At 58.2% G+C, this 20256-nt stretch overlaps 8 protein-coding genes across 8 annotated transcripts; 3 read left to right on the top strand and 5 right to left on the bottom strand.

Annotated features, from left to right (window-relative positions):
- Positions 1–84: 84 nt before the first annotated feature.
- On the bottom strand, positions 85–1022 carry PSEUBRA_001401 (Ribose 5-phosphate isomerase, type A; the record flags this gene model as incomplete). Its single annotated transcript, XM_016434662.1, has 2 exons — positions 85–761; positions 848–1022. The coding sequence occupies 2 exons, from the start codon at positions 1020–1022 to the stop codon at positions 85–87; spliced, it is 852 nt and encodes a 283-aa protein (XP_016294054.1).
- A 513-nt stretch (positions 1023–1535) lies between these two features.
- PSEUBRA_001400 (uncharacterized protein) lies at positions 1536–5975 on the top strand (the record flags this gene model as incomplete). Its single annotated transcript, XM_016434669.1, has 1 exon — positions 1536–5975. The coding sequence occupies one exon, from the start codon at positions 1536–1538 to the stop codon at positions 5973–5975; it is 4440 nt and encodes a 1479-aa protein (XP_016294053.1).
- Positions 5976–6050: 75 nt separating this feature from the next.
- Positions 6051–7292, bottom strand: PSEUBRA_001399 (SET domain protein; the record flags this gene model as incomplete). Its single annotated transcript, XM_059464583.1, has 1 exon — positions 6051–7292. One exon carries the CDS (start codon positions 7290–7292, stop codon positions 6051–6053), a length of 1242 nt encoding a protein of 413 aa, XP_059321151.1.
- A 447-nt stretch (positions 7293–7739) lies between these two features.
- Positions 7740–9620, top strand: PSEUBRA_001398 (2-isopropylmalate synthase LeuA, allosteric (dimerization) domain protein; the record flags this gene model as incomplete). The annotated part of the gene is made up of 1 exon (XM_016434678.1): positions 7740–9620. One exon carries the CDS (start codon positions 7740–7742, stop codon positions 9618–9620), a length of 1881 nt encoding a protein of 626 aa, XP_016294052.1.
- A 76-nt stretch (positions 9621–9696) lies between these two features.
- Positions 9697–13140, bottom strand: PSEUBRA_001397 (Exocyst complex component Sec10-like protein; the record flags this gene model as incomplete). The annotated part of the gene is made up of 1 exon (XM_016434661.2): positions 9697–13140. One exon carries the CDS (start codon positions 13138–13140, stop codon positions 9697–9699), a length of 3444 nt encoding a protein of 1147 aa, XP_016294051.2.
- Positions 13141–13349: 209 nt separating this feature from the next.
- Positions 13350–14243, bottom strand: PSEUBRA_001396 (Sporulation/nuclear morphology, Spo7; the record flags this gene model as incomplete). Its single annotated transcript, XM_059464582.1, has 1 exon — positions 13350–14243. One exon carries the CDS (start codon positions 14241–14243, stop codon positions 13350–13352), a length of 894 nt encoding a protein of 297 aa, XP_059321150.1.
- A 1874-nt stretch (positions 14244–16117) lies between these two features.
- Positions 16118–17188, top strand: PSEUBRA_001395 (uncharacterized protein; the record flags this gene model as incomplete). The annotated part of the gene is made up of 1 exon (XM_059464581.1): positions 16118–17188. One exon carries the CDS (start codon positions 16118–16120, stop codon positions 17186–17188), a length of 1071 nt encoding a protein of 356 aa, XP_059321149.1.
- Positions 17189–17335: 147 nt separating this feature from the next.
- Positions 17336–19885, bottom strand: PSEUBRA_001394 (protein of unknown function DUF1227; the record flags this gene model as incomplete). Its single annotated transcript, XM_016434655.1, has 1 exon — positions 17336–19885. One exon carries the CDS (start codon positions 19883–19885, stop codon positions 17336–17338), a length of 2550 nt encoding a protein of 849 aa, XP_016294050.1.
- Positions 19886–20256: the final 371 nt, after the last annotated feature.

Raw genomic sequence — 20256 nt, 5'->3', positions numbered from 1 at the left:
CGACGCTGAGTGTGAGGCTAGAATTGCTCGATGGCTATGTACAGAGTGATCAGAGCTTTGCTGGAGGTCCAGGGTTGGGTCAGATCATGCCGTCGCGGGAGGCTTGGTGACATCAAAGTTAACGCCCTCCTGCACCTTCCCGTCTGCCGTCTTGATAGTAATCGTGCCATCCTCGTTACCAAAGTAAGCGGATTTGCAGATGTTGCAGAAGAGTCCGACCTCTAGCACACCCGTCAACAGCTTGATGCGCATGAGCAGATCCGAGGGGTCCTTCATCTGTGCCTCTGGGAAGGGGGCGTCGATGCAGAAGTTGCCATTGTCCGTTACGACCGGTCCAGCCTTTGCCTTGCCCATTCTCAGCACTGCCTTTTCGGATCCCATCTTCTTCAGGTTCTGCAGCACCTTGGCGTAGGCGAAAGGGGCGACTTCGATGGGGACACCTTGCAACCACTTGGTGCCGAGTTGGGAGCCGTTCTTGCGGTAGTCGGCGACGACGACGAATTCGTTGGCGGCTTCGGCGAGCACCTTTTCGCGGAGATGACAAGCGCCACCACCCTTGATGCAGTTGAGCGCGTTGTCGACTTCGTCAGCGCCATCGATGGTCACGTCGATGCTGGGGAAGCTGTCGACGTCACCGAGACGAAGACCGGCGTGGATGATGAGCTCGCGCGATTGGAAGCCCGTGGGCACGAACCAACGTTTGGCGTTGACCGCCTCGCCTTGTTGTGCGATTCGCTCGACGACATATGGCACGGTGGAGCCTGGTGCACCGAAAGCATTCAAAAGTTCACAAAGGTGTCAGCGATATAGAATGTTGCAAAAAGACGAGAACGAGAAGGTTACTCACCAGAGCCAATACCGATGATCTCGTGCTGAGGCTTGACGTGGTTGTCTACAGCAGCGTAAGCAGCAGCACGCTTAGCAGCCTCGACGCCGGACAAGTGTGGAAGCTCTGTGCTCTTGAAGGCGGACGAATTGGAGTTGGCAGCCTTGGCCGCGCTGGCAGAGTCGGTTGTAGCCATGTTGCGAGTGCGAAGCTGGACGGGCGAGGAGATGCGTGGGACCGGAAGACGTGAAGTCGTGTGGAGCTGAAGTGGGGCTCTGGAACGGAAGGACGATATGAATGTCGAAGAGCGAGCGGAGAATCGATCGATGGAATGGAGAGAAGGAGCAATCGACAAGACTGCAGCGGGTCGCATCGATGAGAAGAATCGAGTTGCACGGAAAGTCGCACAGAAGCTCGAGTTGTTTGCTACGGTGTCTGTGCTGCATCAAGCCAAGCTCAACGTGCAGAATGACGACAGGCTTTTAGCGGTCCGGTCAGGACTATGTATTAATAATGCTTTGTCAGCCCTGTGCCGACAGCTTCATGCAGACAGCCTTCTCAGACAAGGGTCTGAAATTTTTGGAGTGCGTGACATTTTCTTCCAAACGAACGAGCTGAGTGCATCCTCGACCCTCAGCTCATCTTTTTGACGGCCTCACCATCCTCTCAGCTTCGCAGCAGCACCTACGAGCTGCTTTTGAGGCTCAGCATGGCATCACTCGATATGGATGCTTCGGCAGCGGCCGCGAGTCTCGACAGCTTGCACAGCGCCCTCTCCAAGATCCGCCACCACACCAACTCCAAGCTCGAAAACCAAAAGGGTCCGGCTCAGCTTCTCGTCGCTGTGGAAGCTACCCTCGGCGAGCAGGACTCCTCCAACGGCTCCACCTCCGCATCTGGTGCAGGAGCCTCCAAGCATGCCTTTGTCCAGCGAGCGCCTGCGGAATACTTTCTCGCTCTCGAGTCGATGCTTGAGCTCGCCAGATCGCCCTCGTCGCCTCCCTCGCTTCTCAACAACGTCTTCTATCTTCTCTCCATCGTAGCGCCTCATGTCTCTGCAGGCATCATCCGTGCGAAGCTCGCGTCGATCGTGCCCGCACTCGGCAAGCTCCTCAGCAACCCACACCCAACCACCTTCAATGTCAACGACGCCTCGGCTGCGGAAAATTACGCTTCGGCACTCAAGTCGGCCCTCGCCATCCTCCAAGCCATCTATACTGCCTTTGAAAGCGACGTAGCCACGCTCGAAAAAGACGGGCCATTGCGGTCGTGTTGGTCGGCGACACTCAACCTCTGCGCAGACACTCGCCCAAAGGTCCGAAGACGGGCGCAGCTTCTCGTCACCTCCATCCTCCCCACTACAGCAGCCGCCTCCGTTAAGCCATACCATCCCTACCTCAAGCTCACTTTTGACTGGATCATTTCGAGTTTGACCCATGTCGCTGACGCTGGCTCTGTCTCGGCCTCCTCTTCCAAGGACAACAAGTCGAACAAGAAGAATAAGAAGGCGCCATTGCATTCCAAGAAGAAGGAGGACGCATTGCACGCCAAATACGACAAGAAGTCGGGCACGGCCAAGCAAGCACCAGCAGCAGCCGCTCTCCGACAAAACCAAGGCGACACCGCCTCTGTCGGTATCTGGGTCTGTGGCTTTGCCAAGCAGACGATCAACCTTCTGCCCATTGCGCAGGTGGACGACCTCGTTGCTGCTCTCCTCCGCTTGCCAGGTCTGCAAAATCCTTTCCTTACTGTGGCCGCCTTTGATGTGTTCGAAGCCTTCCTCAAGACATGTCGACCCAGCATCTCGTCGGGCGTTGCGCAGGCAGATGCTCTTCTCATCCAGTCTCACGTCACTTCGACTTTCAGCAGCATCGGCGAAAAGACGCTTTCTAGCCTCTTGGAATCGCTCCGATCTCCGGCATTTGTTCCTTCCACCTCCGACGTGCAACTCCTTCCTGCCTACCTGCGAGCTCTCGAACACGCCATGTCCGCCTTCTCGCGTTTCGAGAACGGCGCGCTAGCGTGGCGTCTGGCTCCCGAGGTCTGGTCCGACGTCTTTGAGATATCCATGTCCGCCAAGTCGGATGCTTCGCGTACCGCCCCTGCCGTTCGCGCTGCTGGTCGCGACACCTTGATCGCGCTCCTCCGCTACTGTGTCCCTGACGCAGCCGTCGCCAACTCGATCAAGGCCTCTTTCTCCAAGAAGAAGGCCGGCGCCGCTCCGCTGCTCGACATGATTCAGTCGATCGAGGATGCTCTCGGCAAGGACTCGCTCCAGTACATGCACTCACGTGCAGAGATCCTCTCCGTGCTCGCTTCGCTCATTGCGCGATTGCGTTACCACTACGTACCCAACACGCAGCCACCGCACCCAGCTGCTGCCTCGCTCACCATGCACATCGTCCAGACCATCGCCGAGCTGCGCCAGGAGCCTACTTTCGAGCACCGCGAGTATGCCGACACTGTCATTGGTGCGGCTGTCGAGGTCTGCGGTCCGCGTCTGCTCCTCGAAGCCCTGCCTCTCAACCTTTTTGGCGAGGCAGAAGGGCCTGGACGCGCGTGGCTGCTTCCCCTCATCCGTACCAAGATCAACAACACCGAGCTCAGCCACTTCACAGGCGATCTCGTGTCGCTCTCGGAGAAGATCTTCAACAAGCGACAGGAAGCCGAGAGCGATGGCCGTCCCGTCGAGGCAAAGATGTACGAGGCGCTCACCGAGCAGATCTGGGCGCTGTTCCCTGCCTACTGCGCCATGCCGCGCGACCTCGTCGCTGCGTTCACACGTCAGTTTGCAGAGCTGCTCACCAACGTCCTCTACACGCAGCCCAACCTGCGCCCCTCGATCTGCCGAGGTCTTCAGGCGCTCGTCTACCGCAACGAAGCGCTCGTGTCTTCGGGTGCTCCCTCCGACTCGCTCAAGCACGCCTTTGGACTCGACCAGGCGGACGGCAAGGCCAATATTGCTCACCTCTCCGCGATCGCCCCCAACCTCCTGGCCGTGCTTTTCAACGTATTCTCGCAGTCGCCGGGTGAAGGTCGTGGCTTTGTCTACGACACCATCGCTGCCTACTTGCGCGTCATGTCGCCTCAGGACGTGCTCAACACGTACAACAAAGTCAAGACGACGCTCGAGCAGGCCCTGCCCACGCTGTCCACCAAGCAAAAGCGCAATCAGAAGGAGTCGCCCAACACACCACCTCCCGTTCCGTATACGATGCTCGACCTGCTCTCGGCGCTCATCCCGCATCTCGACAAGAGCGCGCAGGGTTCGGCCGCCGACCTCTTTACGCTCATCTGCCAGGACAATGTGCTGCGCTCGCACGACTCGACTGTGCAGAAGAAGAGCTACCGCATTCTCAGCAGACTGCTCGAGGGCGATGCGGGCAAGCAGATCCTGTTGGTCGAGGGCAAGAGCGGCAACCGCGTCGGAGATCTGCTCGAGAAGCTCCGCGAGTCGACCGCCAGCGTTGCACTTGGTGCCAAGCGTGATCGTGTACTGCTGCTCGCCACACTTGTGCCCAACATTCCGTCCGACGAGCTGCATCACCTGCCCAGCATCATCCCGGAGGCGGTGCTGGCCACAAAGGAGGTCAACGCTGTGACGCGTCAGAACGCGTACGAGTTGCTCGTCCAGATGGGCTACAAGATGGAGCAGGGCGGTTCGATCAACCGTGCTCTCGTGGACGGTGCTGCCGCTGCCGCCCCTGCCGCTGAGGACGAGGACGCAGACGACAGCGAGATGGCTGACGCCGGCGTTGTCTCCGCCTCGATCGGCGAGTACCTCACCATGGTCGCCGCCGGGCTTGCCGGTACCACGCCTCACATGATCAGCGCCACCATTACTGCACTCTCCCGACTCGTGTACGAGTTCAAAGAGACGCTCGAGCAGCCCGTCCTAGATGAGCTGCTGAGCACCATTGAGGTGTACCTCCAATCTGCCAACCGCGAGATTGTCAAATCCGCTATCGGCTTCGTCAAGGTGGCCATTGTCGAGTTCAACTCGGCGCTCATCGACGCGCACCTGCCCAAGCTCATCCCTGCCCTGCTTGGATGGTCCACGGAGCACAAACAGCACTTCAAAGTCAAGGTCCGCCACATCTTTGAACGTCTGCTGCGCCGATTCGGCTTCGAGCGCATCTACCAGCTGACGGACGAGGACAACCGCAAGCTGATCAACAACATTCGCAAGCGCAAGGAGCGGGCCAAGCGCAAGCGTGCCGACGCGGCTGCTGACCGGGAAGCTGGTGTGGCTGAGGACGACGACGAGCCGGGTCTCGCGCCGAGGATCCTCAAGACCAAGGGCGGCAACGATGCGTTCGAGGAGGTGGTCTACGGTTCGGAGTCGGACATTTCCGATTCGGACGATGACGCTGATGACGACGGTGAGACGGACGGACGCAAGGGTGGTACTGCCGCTGCCCTGGCTCGCAACCGCAATCGCAAGAACGGCGGCGACGCCGAAGAAAAGGGCGGCCGAAGGGATCGCCGCCGCGCCAAGCAGCAGGACGAAGCGTACATCGAGATGGACGATGACGATGACGTGCCGATGGATCTGCTTGACCGCAGCGCCACTGCCCGTATCGCCCTCAGCAACCCGAACGCCACCAATGGCCGCAACAAGAAGCGTCAACCGGGTCAAGAAGCGAGCAAGTTCGCCCTGGATGAGGCCACCGGGCGGATGCTCATTGACGACGAGGAAAACCCGTCCAGCAAGAAGCGCGTCGCCTTTGCGCCCGCCACCGACGCCCCCGTGGACGTGGACGGTGCCGGCACCGCGTACATCAACCAAGCCCGTGGCGTCGACGGCACGACCCAGGTCCGAGGTGGAGCGATCAAGTTTAACAAGAACAACAAACGCACGCGTGAGGCGGAGCGCGAGATGGAGCTCGAGCAGATGGCTGTGGAAGACGCCCAGGATCGCGCGCGCCAGGTCCAGGGTGGTAGACCAGCCCACGCGGACAAGAAGAGACGTGGCAAGGAGACCATCGGCAAGGAGTTCAGGGCCAAGCGCGGCGGTGGTGACGTTATTCGGAACGGTAAGAGCCCGTACGCGTATGTGCCGCTTAGCCAGGTCGCTGGTAAGAAGGCCAAGAACGACGATCATGTCTCGTACACGGGTAAGGGGGATAAGAGTAGGAAGCGTCGTTGAATTGTACGGTTGTGTAAATAGTATGATTGGTGTTACAGAGATTGCGAGAGGCTGTGCAGTGTGAGACAGATGTGATCATGTGCGTGATGGCGGTTGGTGGGGTGGACGTGAGGTTGGTGCTGTTCGGAAAACGCGCATCCGGCTTCGCTGTAGCATGGCTTGGATCGGGTCCAGCTTGGCACCTGCTGCAGCCTGAGCACTGGAGGCATTCGCCACTGCCGGACGACGCTGTTCCCGATCAGGCACAGACTGTATCGACTCCTTTGCAGTTTTGCCACGTTTGAGCTCGGCCAGCTGTTCGTAGTGAACCCAAAAGCTCTTACCGTAGTTGATGACCAGCTCCTGCCCCTTTCGGATGGGTCGGACGGCAAACAGGCCCATTTGATACCTCTCCTCATCCTCCGAAAGCTGGACAAAGGAGCGGAATTCGACATTGGCCTTGAGAGCGATACCGCGGTAGTCGTTGACGAACCTCGATTCGTTGCCCCAGTACCGGCTGTCTAGATACAACGCTGTTGGATCTTTCGGCTCTTGGTCTATTGACAGGCTCTCGACTTGCTCAGCGATTCGCTCGGCATCCGGACGAGGTGTGGTGTCCGGTCGAGGCGAGAGGGAGTGCAGCCTTGAGTCGTGGCACAGGCTCAGGTCGTAGGTCGAGTAGAAGTCCGCATCGGCCTTTGTGTGGAGCACGCCAAGGTACGGTCGAATAAACGTGTCGGATGGCATGTCTGCTGCGGCAAAGAGACCGAAGGAGCCAGCTGCAGGGTGACAGGTGAGATTGCGGCTGGTCGAATGGAATGATTCGGGACACCAGGCCGTCTGCTGATCGATCCTATGGATCACTAGAGGCACTTGCTCCTGTATTGATGTCGTGTAGAGGGTTTCTGGACGTCCTTCGTTGTGCGTGGCTCGAGGAAGATCCTTCCGGCTACTCGACCCTGCGACCGGCTCGCTGTTTGATGAGGAGGCCGGGGACAGGACGTATCTTTCCGCGACCGTGTCTGTTACGGAAGTTGCAACCATGTTTTGCGTGATGTAGACGACACCCTGCGGCCATCCTGAAGGCACCTCTATGGCTTCCTCTGACATCGTTTGCGCCCATGTCTGCTTGAGTTTGGACCCTCTCGTGTCGATGGCCGATCTCCACCATTCTTGAGCTTCGGCGTTGAATCTCGACGTCGAGCTTGGAGCAGGCAAGTGCGCGGCATCGACTGCCTTGTTCAGCACGCTGTTGACCTCTTGCGTGCCAATCGCTTGCGCTGCCGTCGCCTTTGACATGATTCGAGTGTCGCCGTTGGCATCGTCGGCGGGAGCCATGCTGCGGGTGAGAGGAAAGCTTCCTCCAAAGACTTGGACCCTGAGGTGGTCAAAAAAAGCTCGTACTGTTAGGTTCAGTTCTGCATCGCCAAAAGAAATCCCCTTCTGGCTGGCTGTTCTTCTGGGCGGCAGAAAGCTAGTCTCGAGTCACGGGCCAATTTCATGGAAGCTGCGAGAGTGCACATGACACACGCACTGGCAGGCAGGCAGGCAGAGAAGGAAGGCGACTTAGCCGGTGAGCGCAGAGAAAGAAAGCTGCCTTCGACCCCGCCTTTCCTTCATTTCTTCTTGCCATCATATCACTTGCGCTTCTTCGCTTTGCATCACTAGCACGCTTCTTTCTGCTCAGCAACAGCGTCCATCTCTTTTTTTTTCGCCTCAAACTACTGCGCTGCATACCCTCTCAATCCCCTCTTACTGCTCGCCCAGAGCCACATCCTTTCCATCATGGCGCCCATGATCCCCGGCGACAAATACAAACCCTACACGCCTATTGACCTGCCCAACCGAGCATGGCCGGCGAAGGTTCCCACAAAGACGCCCATCTGGACCTCGGTCGATCTGCGCGATGGCAACCAGGCCCTCATCAACCCCATGTCGGGCGAGCAGAAGCTCAAGTTCTACCAAAAGCTCGTCGAGGTCGGCTTCAAGGAGATCGAGGTGGCCTTCCCCTCGGCCTCGGACACCGACTTTGGTTTCGTCCGTCACATCATCGAGAACAATATGATCCCCGACGACGTCTACATCCAGGTCCTCACTCCTGCCCGTGAAGAGCTCATCCGACGTACCTTCGAGTCCATCAAGGGCGCCAAGAACGTCATCCTCCACATGTACAACGCCTCCTCTCCGCTCTTCCGCAACGTCGTCTTCCAGAACTCGCAGGAGCAGACCGTCGATCTGGCGGTGCGACACACCAAGATTGTCCGCGAACTCGTCGACGAATACTCGAAACCTGAAAACGGAGGCACCAACTTCAAGTACGAGTACTCGCCCGAGACTTTCACCCAGACCGAGATGGACTTTGCCGTCACAATCTGCGAGGAGGTGCGCAAAGCTTGGGGCAAGGCCAGCGCCGAGAACCCAATCATCTTCAACCTGCCCGCGACGGTCGAGGTGGGACCCCCGAACCACTATGCCGACCAGATCGAGTACTTCTGCACCAACATCACCGACCGACCCTCGGTCATCGTTTCGCTGCATCCCCACAACGACCGCGGGTGTGCGGTGGCCGCGACGGAGCTGGGCATGCTCGCCGGTGGAGATCGTGTCGAGGGCTGCCTGTTCGGCAACGGCGAGAGGACTGGTAATGTCGACATTGTGACGCTGGCGCTCAACCTGTTCTCACAGGGCATCCAGCCGGGCGAGCTCGACCTGTCGGACATCCAGTCCGTCGTGGACGTCGTGAGCGGGTGCAATGACATCCCTGTCCACCCGCGACACCCGTATGCCGGCGACCTCGTCTTCACCGCTTTCTCGGGCAGTCACCAGGATGCGATCAAGAAGGGCTTTGCTGCGCAGAACAAGCGCATCGAGCAGGGCGACAACACGTGGGAGATCCCCTACCTGCCCATCGACCCTGTCGATCTCGGGTGCACGTACGAGGCGGTCATCCGTGTCAACTCGCAGTCGGGCAAGGGCGGAGTTGCTTATCTTGTGGCGCAGAGCCTGGGACTGGACCTGCCACGCAGGATGCAGGTCTCGTTCTACCAGGTCATTCAGGAGGTCGCCGATCGCACGGGCAAGGAGATGACCTCGGAGGACATCACGCGCATCTTCACCCAGACGTACCATCTTGCTTCGCTCGAGGCCGGTCGCAACGAAGGTCGTTTCGCCCTGCGTGGCTACTCGCTCTCGGACGACCTTTCGTCCTCCATCACATCCGAGGATGGCGATGGCGGTCTCTCGACTCCTCGTCTCCGTCGATTCACCGGCAAAGTCCTGCACGGCGGCAAGTCGCACGAGCTCACCGGCACAGGCAACGGTGTTCTCTCGGCGTTCCTCGACGCCATCGAATCGACGTTCAGCATCAAAGCCGAGATCCGAGAGTACAGCGAGCACGCCATCACCAAGTCGTCCTCCCTGCAGACGGGCTCCAACGGCAGTGGAAGCGGAAGCAAGGCCCAGGCGGCGAGTTACGTCGAGCTCGTTGACCCGGCGGAGAAGGACAAGGTCGGAGAGAAGAAGTGTGTAGGGTATTGGGGCGTGGGTATTGATGTCGACATCACCACGGCAAGTCTGAAGGCCGTGCTCTCCGCCATTACCAACATCAGCAAACCTGAAAAGGTCATCGAAGAGGCAGTCGAGGTGGCCGCCAACGGCAAGAACTAGTCTTTTCACACATGTTTCATTGTAATGCACACAGATACCGTTTCTGATCCTCGATGTGATTGCGTCTCCGTGTGTTCTAACAAACAATGCAGTCCTCTGACACCTTGAAACCGAAGATCTCGTGATCGACTTGCTTCTCTATCGCTCTGAAGTCGCTTCTACTCTTCAAGAACTCGTAGAGCTCTTCCTGACCGAACACGAATCCGTCTTCTCTCTCCGCTCGTCCAGTCTCGCCCTTTGCCTTGAGCAGCGCAATAAGTTCCTTGCCGTCGACAATGTAGTAGTTGGCCAGCGCCTTGAGCGAGTTGTAGAGCGTGGCGATGTGCGGGTCCTTGATGCGCAGGCTGGCGATGAAGGTGGCGACGGCGTTGAGGTCCGATATCAATTGGAAAGCGCCCGTTGTTGTGATGGGTAGCGACTTGAGATGTTTGGTGAGGATGGTAAAGAGACGCAGGGCGATTTCGGTGTAGAACAGGTCGAGGATCTCCCGGTCCGTTGCGCCCACCAGCAGCTTGCTGTGAAAGCTGAGGAGGGCCAGAGTAGAGCGTGTGGCCCGAGTCGGGTTGCCCAGGTCGGCGATCGAGGTGGAAGCGTAGTCCATCGCATCGCGCTGCGAGAACAAGATCCATTCGGCCCGCTTCATCAGCAGATCGACAGATACAGACAGGCCAGAGGCGACGAACTCGTCAAGCGTCCCCTCGAAAGCCTTCTTCGCCCGGACCACCGGGTTCAGAAAATCGTCGGTATCCAGCTTAACCACCGGTTTGAGCGTCTGCGAGAAGTACACTGAGCACAGCTGCGAGATGGTATCCGCAATGTGGGTGAGTTCGAAGAACTGCACCAGCGGTACGACCTCGCTTGCGTCTTCACCACCTTCGTCAGTGTTCTTCTCGCCCTTTGAGGGCTTATTATCCGAAAGCGGATTCCACTCCTTGATCTGCTCGGTTGCTTTGGTGAACCCGGGGGCGATATGCTGATCGCCGAGGACTTGGAAGAGCGACAGGCATACTTCTTCCATCTCTTCCTTGACACGCCGTCCATGTGCCGTCGAGGCAGGGTACACCATGAACGCCTCCATGCGTTTGAGCGATTCGCGGTTGACCTGGATCAACGCCAAGGCTGTGTCAAGCGAGAGCAGCAATTGTAGCCGCGCGAACTTGCCACCGTTTATCTCTGTGGACGCTCTCACTTGCGGAACGTCGTTGGACTCGACAATAGCCGTCGCCTTCGCTGCTGGAGGTAAGCTCGTTCGCGCCACCTGCTTGGTGTTGGAGGCGCTCCATCCTCCCGCCTCGACATTGGCATCCGCACTCAAGCTACCCCAGGCATTTCCGTGATCGCCACCCTTTTCGTTCCAGCCATCTACCGCGATCGCGTCGGCGAAGCCGCCAAAATCCGCCATCTTCTCGCTCGCCGATGACCCCAGCTGCAGTTCCTCCTCGTCGCTATCGTCGTCCCCGATCACATGTCCCTCCGGTCCGCCTAGAACCTCCTTGCTGAAGTCGACGTAACCGTTGTTTGCTGCCCCACCCGCGGTGGGCGTAGTGACCTTTGACGGGGTAGTGGGGGCCGAGCCGATGCCGCCGACGTTGCGTGTAGCCGCTGTTGAGCTCTGCTGCCACTTGAGCGGGTTGAGCTGGCTCAGCCCTGTGCCCGCTGTCCTAATGACCGCGCCTCCCACTGCCCCCGCCGCTCGAGGCACCACGGTCACCGGCATGAGAAGTACATCCTTGAAGCTGCTGAGCACGTTCCGCTTGACCTGCGCCGGGTTGTCGCTCGCCAGAAAAGCCGTGTCCATCGACTTTACCGGCTTGACACGACCAATGGCGGTGGACTTGCTGCCCGAGCTTGATCCAACGCCACCCTCATGACACAAGTCCATCATGATATTGCGCACCCAGTCTCGCTCTTCTTGCAGATACTCGTCGAGATGAGCCTCGAACATGCCCAGCACGATGGCACGACATCTTCCTGGAGTGACGTGCTCCGGATGCCGTGGCTCGATCTTCTGCAGCTCATCGGCAATCTTGAGCGCCTGCGAAAATGTGGCCGCCGCCGCTTGGAGGTAGACATGCACGTCAATGGTGCGCGCCTTTGCAAGGACACCGTTGATGTATTCGCCAACAATCTCGTTGGCAACACGACTGGCGAATGCGAGCAGCACCTGCTGTTCAGGCGGAAAGATGCGCGCCACCAGCGAGCCGTCCGTCAAAAGATTGGCAAGCACATCCGACATGAACGCGTCCATGGCGGTGAAGTCCAGTGCTGGCCTGGCTGCGGGGGAGGGCGAGGCAAAGTTGGCCTCGGGCCGATGCGCGGTGGACTTGAAGATTGAGTCGCGCTTTTCGAAGAAGCTCAGCGCTGCTGCGGAGCCGGGGTGGTCGAGGATGGACAGGAAGTTCGTCGTCTCGCCATCGTTTGATGTTGAGGCGAGCGCGAAGGGCGATTGCTGTGACGTTGATTCGGAGGTCGAGGTGACGAGATCCCATATCAAGGTAGCGTGTTCGTGCATGTCTAGCTCGGCACGCTCGATGGCCTTGGCGACGTCCATTCCTCTTTCGCCTGCACGCAGTGCGTCCGCCCTTCGAGCATCCGCACCTTCAAAGGCAGATAACAGGACGCCTTCGAGATAGTCGGCCGCTTGGCGTGCCGAGCTGCGCAACCTTGTGTGATCCTGATCCGTTTCGTCGATGGACAGATCTGGTGAACTGGAAGCCGATGAGCCAGTCTTTGCGAAGGAGCCCAGAACAAGGGGACCAGTGAAGCGCGCCACATTGCATATCAAGTACGCCTGCGACGAGAGGGACGACAAGCTGGGATCCGTAAAGACGAGCGAGCTGGTGGGTGATGATTCGAACAGCAGGCTCTGCACGAACGGCTTGAGCGACACCGCTATTCGCTTGAATGTCTGGTAGGCTGAGTCTGGATCTGTGCTCGGCACTGGAAGCTTTGACTCGGCTCTGTACGAGAACACTGGCGCTGAGGAGAAGCTCTGACCCCATTGACTCTGCTTTGAGGATACAAACCCGCCAAAGTCGTCATCGGCAGGGCTGGACATGGTCGCCGCTTCAAAGTCGCCAAAGTCGTCGTCGTTGCTGTCAATGTAGCTCGCTGTGGGCCTGTTGGATGGTGACTTGACTGAAGCTGAGCTCGCGCTTTCCTTTCGCTTTGAAGAAGAGGCTGATGGGACGGTCGAGAGATCCGGGTTGTAGCGGAGGTTTCGTCCTGGCACCTGCTTATACTGAAGAAAAGCGAGTCGTTGCGCCCATAGTCTTTCGTCCGCTACGAAGCGAGCCAACGGCCTCGCTGCTAGAGCGCAGCTGGGAAGGTCGGACACGGGGACAAAGCTGAGGATGCGCTGCACCACGGTCGATGGCAGGTTGCCAATGGAGAAAGGATCGAGCGAGACATCGTTGACGTTGCTGGACCCTGAGGCTGTGGCCGCCGAAGGTGCAGCGTCTATGCTTTTCCGTCCTGAGCCCTTTGCGGTAGGGACGAGTGGGGCCCAGGTGGTCTCCATGACGGACGGAGAGGGAGGCGTTCAGGCAAGCATTCCGGTTGGAGTGCGAGAAGAAGAGCTGAGCCGTTTTGGCACAGACCATTTTAGAGTATGCACGGAAGTCAGTCTACGCCGAGATTTCCTCCACACCTTTGCAGCTTTGACAGCGTGTGACTTTCAACAAGACGCGCTGAGAGGTGACTGCTAAAATTGGCCTTGTGATTGCAATGCTATGATGGGTCGTGGCCCGACATGGATCCTCCTTCCTCGCTGAGTGCTTCGCTCAATCCATCACTCAGACCATCACTTGGCGCATCGCTCAAGTCTTCGAGCTGCAAGCTCCCGCGCTGCGGACTGGCCGCCTCGGCCCCTTCCGAGTCCAAGCGTGCTGTCGCTCGGGTGGTCCGAGCTGTCCTTGGCTTGGATCCGCGCAATGCCTTGGATCTTGATGGATCGGCAGCGTTCCGAGTGGCTGTGGTTGCTGACCTGAGCTTGGTATCGTCGGGTTTGCCGAGAGCAAAGTAGAACCATCGCTTCCATGACTGAGCCCGTTTGGCCGCAATCTTTTCGGCACGGCGCCGTTCAAAAGCGGCTCGATACCGTTGGTAGCCCTCGCGGAAGTCGGGGTTGACTTTGCTGCTGAAGATGAGTTCGCCCCTGCTGTTCTGTGCGGGTGGGATGGTGGACGCTGCCGACAGAGTTGCTGTTCGGGTGCTGCGTGTGTTGAGGTACATGTTGAAATTGCGCAGACTACGATTCGCTTGCGGCACAAACTTGTTGGCGGATCGAATGCGCTCAGCGTGCATGCCACTTGCAAAGAAAAGGAAGAGCGTCGTGAGACAAATCATCAGCACCGCCGCCAGGCTGTACTGCAGGAACACCGAAGAGCGCGGCGAGATGACCACCAAATGCGAAAGGCAGAGGATGAAGAGGACAAAGCCGAAGAGCAGGATCTCGTACTTGCGCTTGCGTGCCTGCAGTCGAGCCGCATTCTGCTTGAGTCGCTCCTCAAAGATGAGCAGGTCGCGAAAGGTGGCAGCATCTGCTGCAGGGTGAAACGGCTCTTCTGGTTCCTTGTCCGCCTCACGATGCTGTGTGCGTCCTCGTGCGTTCTTCGGCGGCATCGTGTTGGTGACCGTGTAGCATAGCTGCCGCTGCAGCCAGAGCGAGTAGTGGAAGATGAGGTAGGAAGACCTCCACACTCGAGCGCTTTGACTTGATGATGGTCAGTGCTTGACGACTCTGGCATTAACACGCTGAAAAAAAGCTGCGAAAAAATCAGCCTGAAAAATGCGGCCTCGAAAAGTGTCGAGGCGTCGAGGCCTCAGAGCGCGCTATCGTGCGACACAATCGTCGGGCGCGTCTCCCACGTGGTACGCGTCTTCTCGACATGAATCGCTTCTACACAGTGGGTACGTGTCTCTCTGAAGGCGGACATACTGCAGCTAAAGCAAGTCCGTTGTCCGAGTCCTCGGGAACGTCAACGATCGGGACAAGGATCACAGATCCGCTTCACCCCCGCTCGATTGCGTTTTTCCGGCGTGGCGAACAGTGTCACGTTCGACAGCTCGGCCCGCGTGGCTTTTTATGCCAGGGGAAAATCAGGCACGCGTTGATGCCGTTGGCTTCCCGTGTCTGTCACCCGAGAATCAGACCGCGGCAGATCACTGCAGCTGGATCTCGCCTCTCCCTCTGCATGCTGCAACCAGGATGCACGGACGAGCTCTAGACCTGTAGTCATATGTCCAGTTCAAGATCCGACGAATTCCAACAATACCGAAGATGCTTCCCGTCGTTGTACAATATCCGTGTGATAATACTCTGGCTGAAAGTCACATGTGGTTGTTCTTGGCGACTGTGTTGCGCATGCCAGGCTGGAATCATCGTGCCAGCATTGTGCCCTGTCGTAGCTCGCGGTGAGTAGCAAGAAGACAACGAGGACCGACATGTTACGCTGGCAAACTGGTTTTTCGCATCGACAGTCTCAGAAGAAGCCAAGCTGGGTGGCACCTTGGCTGGCCCTGCGGCGTCGATGGTGCGTCGTTCTGTGCACGTCTGCTTGCTGTCCGACCGATCATCCATGCCAGATGCCAAATGAACATCCTTGCATCGTCCTTGCTCCAGACCCAGATGAACCAGGCACTTTGACGCATTGCGAGCAGCAGGTTGCCTACCTCGTCCTTTCCTCGCTCTGTCCGCCACAACGACGCTTAGAATCGAGTGTTGGTCTCACCTACCCCTTCATCGTGCGGGTACGTCTTGCTAGCGGTCCATGCTGGCATTCAGGAGCGACTGGTTATTGCGCTATGCTCGTCAGAGTGGGGCAACTTCGCGGGACTACTTTTGCCGAGTCGCAATGCTCAAGCGCTCCACCGTCCAGGATCATCACTGCTGACAGTTTCCCAGGGTCCTCGACCCTTGCATCCCGTTCGACGACCGACTGGACCCTGTAGGACGAATGATTGAAGTCCCGCCCGCCTTTTTGCCGGCAGGATAGTCCGTCGCTCCCCCCCTTACTGCTGCCAAGCGCAGTCCCGCCTGTCACGGCCTGCAGAGTTCGACTTTGGCTTTTCATCTCCGCCAAGAGCCACAAATCTTGGGCTCTCGCAACGTCAGATCTCGCCCCGTGTTGACGCCACGAGGCCCCTGGCATGTCCCGCTCCTTTCTCATCGCCTCGGCTCCAGAAGAAGCAACACTCCCACGAGGGCTCGCTTGTTTGCTGCGCCACTTTTCATCTGATCCCACCACGGGGCCCGCCTCCCGCTTTTTTTGCCGGGACTTTATCCTCGCGTCACGAGCTGCCCTGTCACCGCCTTTTCAGCTGTCATGCTGCTGCTGCGGGACCACGCCAGCCTCGCTTAGCGTTGTGACAGCCAAAGACGCAATGTACATATAATGAGCGAGCCTTCGTCAGCGGGATCTGGGGGCTCCCCTTCACCAACAGCGTCTAATACCTAGCCCTCTCCTCATCCTTATTCCTCACGACCACCTGCAACCATGACCGGCTTCACCAGCCCCTTTGCACGACTTCCATCCCGCCGTCGCCGCGACATCAAAGCCAGATCGATGCAGCCTCTCGATATCAACATTGCGCAGCTGTACAACCAACCCGGTCCCTCGTCTGCACCCCTCTTCGGCCTGTCCACGCCTTCAATGAGCCTTCCCGCCAAGTCGCCCCTTCGACGAGCTTTCGGCCTCTTCACCCATGCCAACGCCTCGCTCGATGCTCAACCTCGCGACGACACCCCCGTCTACGCTCCTCGACCCGTTCGCCCCCCTCGACCCGTCTCGTCACCGGAAAGCTGCCTGGCCCCGCGCGTCGACGCGTATGCCTTTCCCGCCTGCCACTCGGAGCCCATCGCACCGCTCATCATTGTCAAATCGGCTGACAAGAGGCGCAGCTTCTTGCGTCAAGCTAGCTCAGATTCTGGCTCGCCGCGCCCGTCCCTTCGCTCGATTCGCCAGAGCAGTGCGCGCAGGTCCGTATACTCCCTCTTCGCCTCCCCATCCGAGAGTGGGAAGAAGATGCCGCCCAAGATTCCGCTTCGCTCACCCCTCAGGCCGAGGTTGGGACGTCGGGCTAGCGAAGAGTCCTTCCACTGCCGTGGGGCGGACTTTGACGGTCCTCCAGCGGCGGATTCCAGGCCAAGTCTGGACGAACAGCCGTCCTGCCCGATGTACGCCGCACCGATGCCCCGTTCGATCTCGCTCTACGCTCCCATCGCCATTCGACCCAGCCCACCCCGGTGCATGAGCCACATCTTCCTGCCCAGCCACCACGAGGGACTGGGTCAGCTTGAGGACGAAGAGGTGCTCGAGAAGGAGCTCGCCGGTTTGGGCCTGCACGGCATCGAACCGGCGTCGGTGGTTCCGATGCGAATGTCGTTCGCCTCGCAGGTCAGCCTGACAGATAGCACGCCGTATTCGCTCCACTCGAACGGGTCGACGGATTCGTTGACGAGTCTCGAGACGCACTACCACGACTCTTTGCCCGAGCTCGGCGGTAAGGAGGACTACGTGTCGAGTATTCCGTCTACACCTACGTCGGTGCGAGCAGGATACTTCTGAGGTCAGCAGCTGGCTGCTATTCCCATTATTGTACCTGACTTTCGCTTCAAGTGCATCTGCCTTTGTTCAGACCTTCATAGGTGTGTGCTGTGTGTCACGCATGATCGATGTGAGCTCCGTGTGTGTTGTACAAATGTGCGCTTGCGATCAGACATCCTGCATGACCTCGTCCAGTTCGTTCATCTGCGCGAGATCCTGACCCTCGCCAAACTCCTTGTCAAAGTCGTCCTCCTCCTTACCAACACGCTCGCCGTCCATGTCGGAATCGCTGTCGTCCTTATCGATGACCTCTCCGTTGGCATCCACCTTGAGTTGGCCGCCCATGAGCTTCGCGAACGTCTCCCTCTCCTTTGCTTGCCGCGATTCGATATCGCTCAGCTCCCACAGGCTGACACCGTTCTTGCCCTCCGGATACGGCTGCGCCATGGACCGGATGAACAGCTTCGACTCGACAATCGCCATGTCGGTCGACAGATTCGAATGCGTCTCCTTGATGTACTGCGCGATCCACTTGGGCAGCTTGTTGCGCTTGTCGGCTCGAGCAAACCGCTTGTCGGCAAACACCATGAGACCGTAGTCCGTCTTACCTCGCAAGACACGCCCCACGCACTGCGCAGCGTGACGCATAGCGTCGAAGGTGAGAAAGTCGTTTTCGCGAATCCTGAAGTTGTCTCGCAGGAACTCCAAGCGTGCCTTGAGGATACGTGATTCAGTGTACTGATAGGGTACGCCGAACATGATCACAGCTCGTCCGTAGTTGTGGTCGAAATCGATGCCCTCCGAGACCTTTCCTCTCGCGACGGACAGCAGAATAGCGCCACGCCCATTGTCGCACGCCCTGCGGTAGTTCTCCAGCGCAATGCTCGTTTCCGGTGCGTCGGGTGTTTCGATGAAGATGAGCTTGTACTTCCACACCTCGTCGAGGATACCCATGTCGTGCCACGCAGCGACGATGCTTTCCATGTAGAGGTACGACGGGAAGAAGGCGACGATACCATCCGGTACACACTTGGCGTATTCGATGAGAATACTGCCGTAATTGCGCACCACGGCGGGGTCGTTTCGCACCTCGAAGCGCGAGCTGATGGCCACCTGGTCGCTGCCCCTTGTGATGACGAGGGGCAGGAAACACTGACGGGTGAGCGTCATGGCATACGACTCTTGGACGATGGCGTCGAACTTGAGCATCTTCGGGTACATGTCGAGCGGGCTGATGGTTCCACTGGTGATGATGACGCTCGAGAAACGCTCGAAGACAGGTGCGATGGCTAGACTGGCGTCCAGGCAGGTAAAGTGGAAGATGGGATTGGGCACGGTTGCGTTCTCGGTTTCGAAGGGCTCGAGGATGAGAAGGAAGCCCTTGTCGTATGTCGCGACCAGCGTTGCAAACGAGGCCACCTTTTGCAGTGCGGAGAATTCGTCGAGGCGAGTCAGCTCCAGTGTGCCGACTAGCATTCGGAGTCGCTCCGCACAGAAGCGGAGAGGCTTGCGCTCGATGTATGTGATGTCCTTCAAGTGTTGGAGGAAGCTTGGCGGTGTCTCTGCTACGACATGGAGCACCCGCATTCGTGTTTTGAGGTATTCGACGAACCGCTTCAGGAAGGCGACAAAGTGCTCGGCTCGACGGATGTTGCCCGGTATCGCTTCTTGCAGCAAGTCGTCCGGTAATACTGGATTTGCCATGAAGGATTCCGCCTCTCTCTGTTCGCCTTGCTCTTGCAAGCCTTCAACCAGCCGCGCGTACTCGTCTTGTAGCTTTGAGGCGTCCGTTCTCTTGATTTCGTCGACCCGATCCGATAGCTGATTGATGCTTCGATATGCGCTATCGAGCATCGGTCTTGTGAGGTCGATCGAGAGTGACTCGATGCAGACGTTGTCGATGTTGTGTGCCTCGTCAAAGACTACGATCGCGTCCTTGCTCATCTCCTTGCTGACCTGCTCTGCGACTTTTGGATCGAGCAGGTAGTGGAAGCTGTAGATGACGATATCGACGAAGGGCATCATGCGTCGGATGGCAAAGTAGGGGCATATCCCCTTATCGCGTGCGTACTCTTTGACTTCCTCGAGTGTCCACACGCCTTGCGGGATGAGCTGGCCTGGTTCCATCTTGCCGAGCTCTTCGTGGAAGTCGCACAGCTCGACGCTGCCGGGATCTTGGCGGCCCTTCTCGCATGCCCAGCTGCTGGTCATGTCTCGACATCTGGCATCGACGACCTTGCCTTTTCGTTCTCGGCTGACGTCGGGATGGATACAGAGATTCTTGCGTGAACTGAGTCCTAACGCCAAGATATCTTCCATTTGACCGCCAGCTTTGCCTCTGCCTTTCATGTCGATATCATGCTCGCCAGGCCCATTACTACCCTCGGCTTCGTTCTTGAGCACCTCGGACTCTTCGCCTTCCTTGACGTTGTATCTCGCTCTGTACTCCATCAGGCGCTTCAACTCTGCTAGCGCCTTTTCGATCTCTGGGACGGTACGCGAGCAGTAGATGAGCTTGCGCTTGGCTGGATGGAAGAGCTGGTATGATACGATGAGGCTGAGTAGCGAGACGGTCTTACCGGTACCTGAAGGCATCTCCAGCACGCAGTGACCGTTGGCGTCGAGCGTGCGCTTGAGATCGGTCATGTACGCATACTGTTCCGGATAGATCTTGGGGTACGGGAAGAGCACTGGGAGCTCGTCGATGTAGAACTTCATCCTGGCTGATCGTCCCCTGCGCCGACGCTATCGAGTGATGGCGTTGGATCTGAGAACGTGGCGATCAGAGACGGAGGAGCAGCGTAAGGAAAGATGCTCACCAAGACCAACAGCCGCATCGATGCTGAGTCGCATTCAGGGTCTCTGTTGTGGAGGTGGTCTAGAGATCGGGAGATTCATCTGGTTGTCCTGATGAGATGATGTTAGACCGTGACGGACTAGTCCTATTAATATTGAACGCTCAGCGAGCGCTCCGCAGAGATTTGAATTCAGTTTTACTGTTGAACGTGTGCTTTCACATTTAAAATCGCAGCAAGTCAGGCCTTCACCCGACTACAAATCTACGAGGAACGAGGCGTCCTGAAAATTCG

This window comes from Kalmanozyma brasiliensis, assembly GCF_000497045.1.
Source record: "Kalmanozyma brasiliensis GHG001 unplaced genomic scaffold PSEUBRA_SCAF13, whole genome shotgun sequence".
Classification (NCBI taxonomy): Eukaryota; Fungi; Basidiomycota; class Ustilaginomycetes; order Ustilaginales; genus Kalmanozyma; species Kalmanozyma brasiliensis.
The sequence above is the reverse complement of the archived record's forward strand: the minus strand, read 5'-3'. Positions and strand labels throughout refer to the sequence as shown.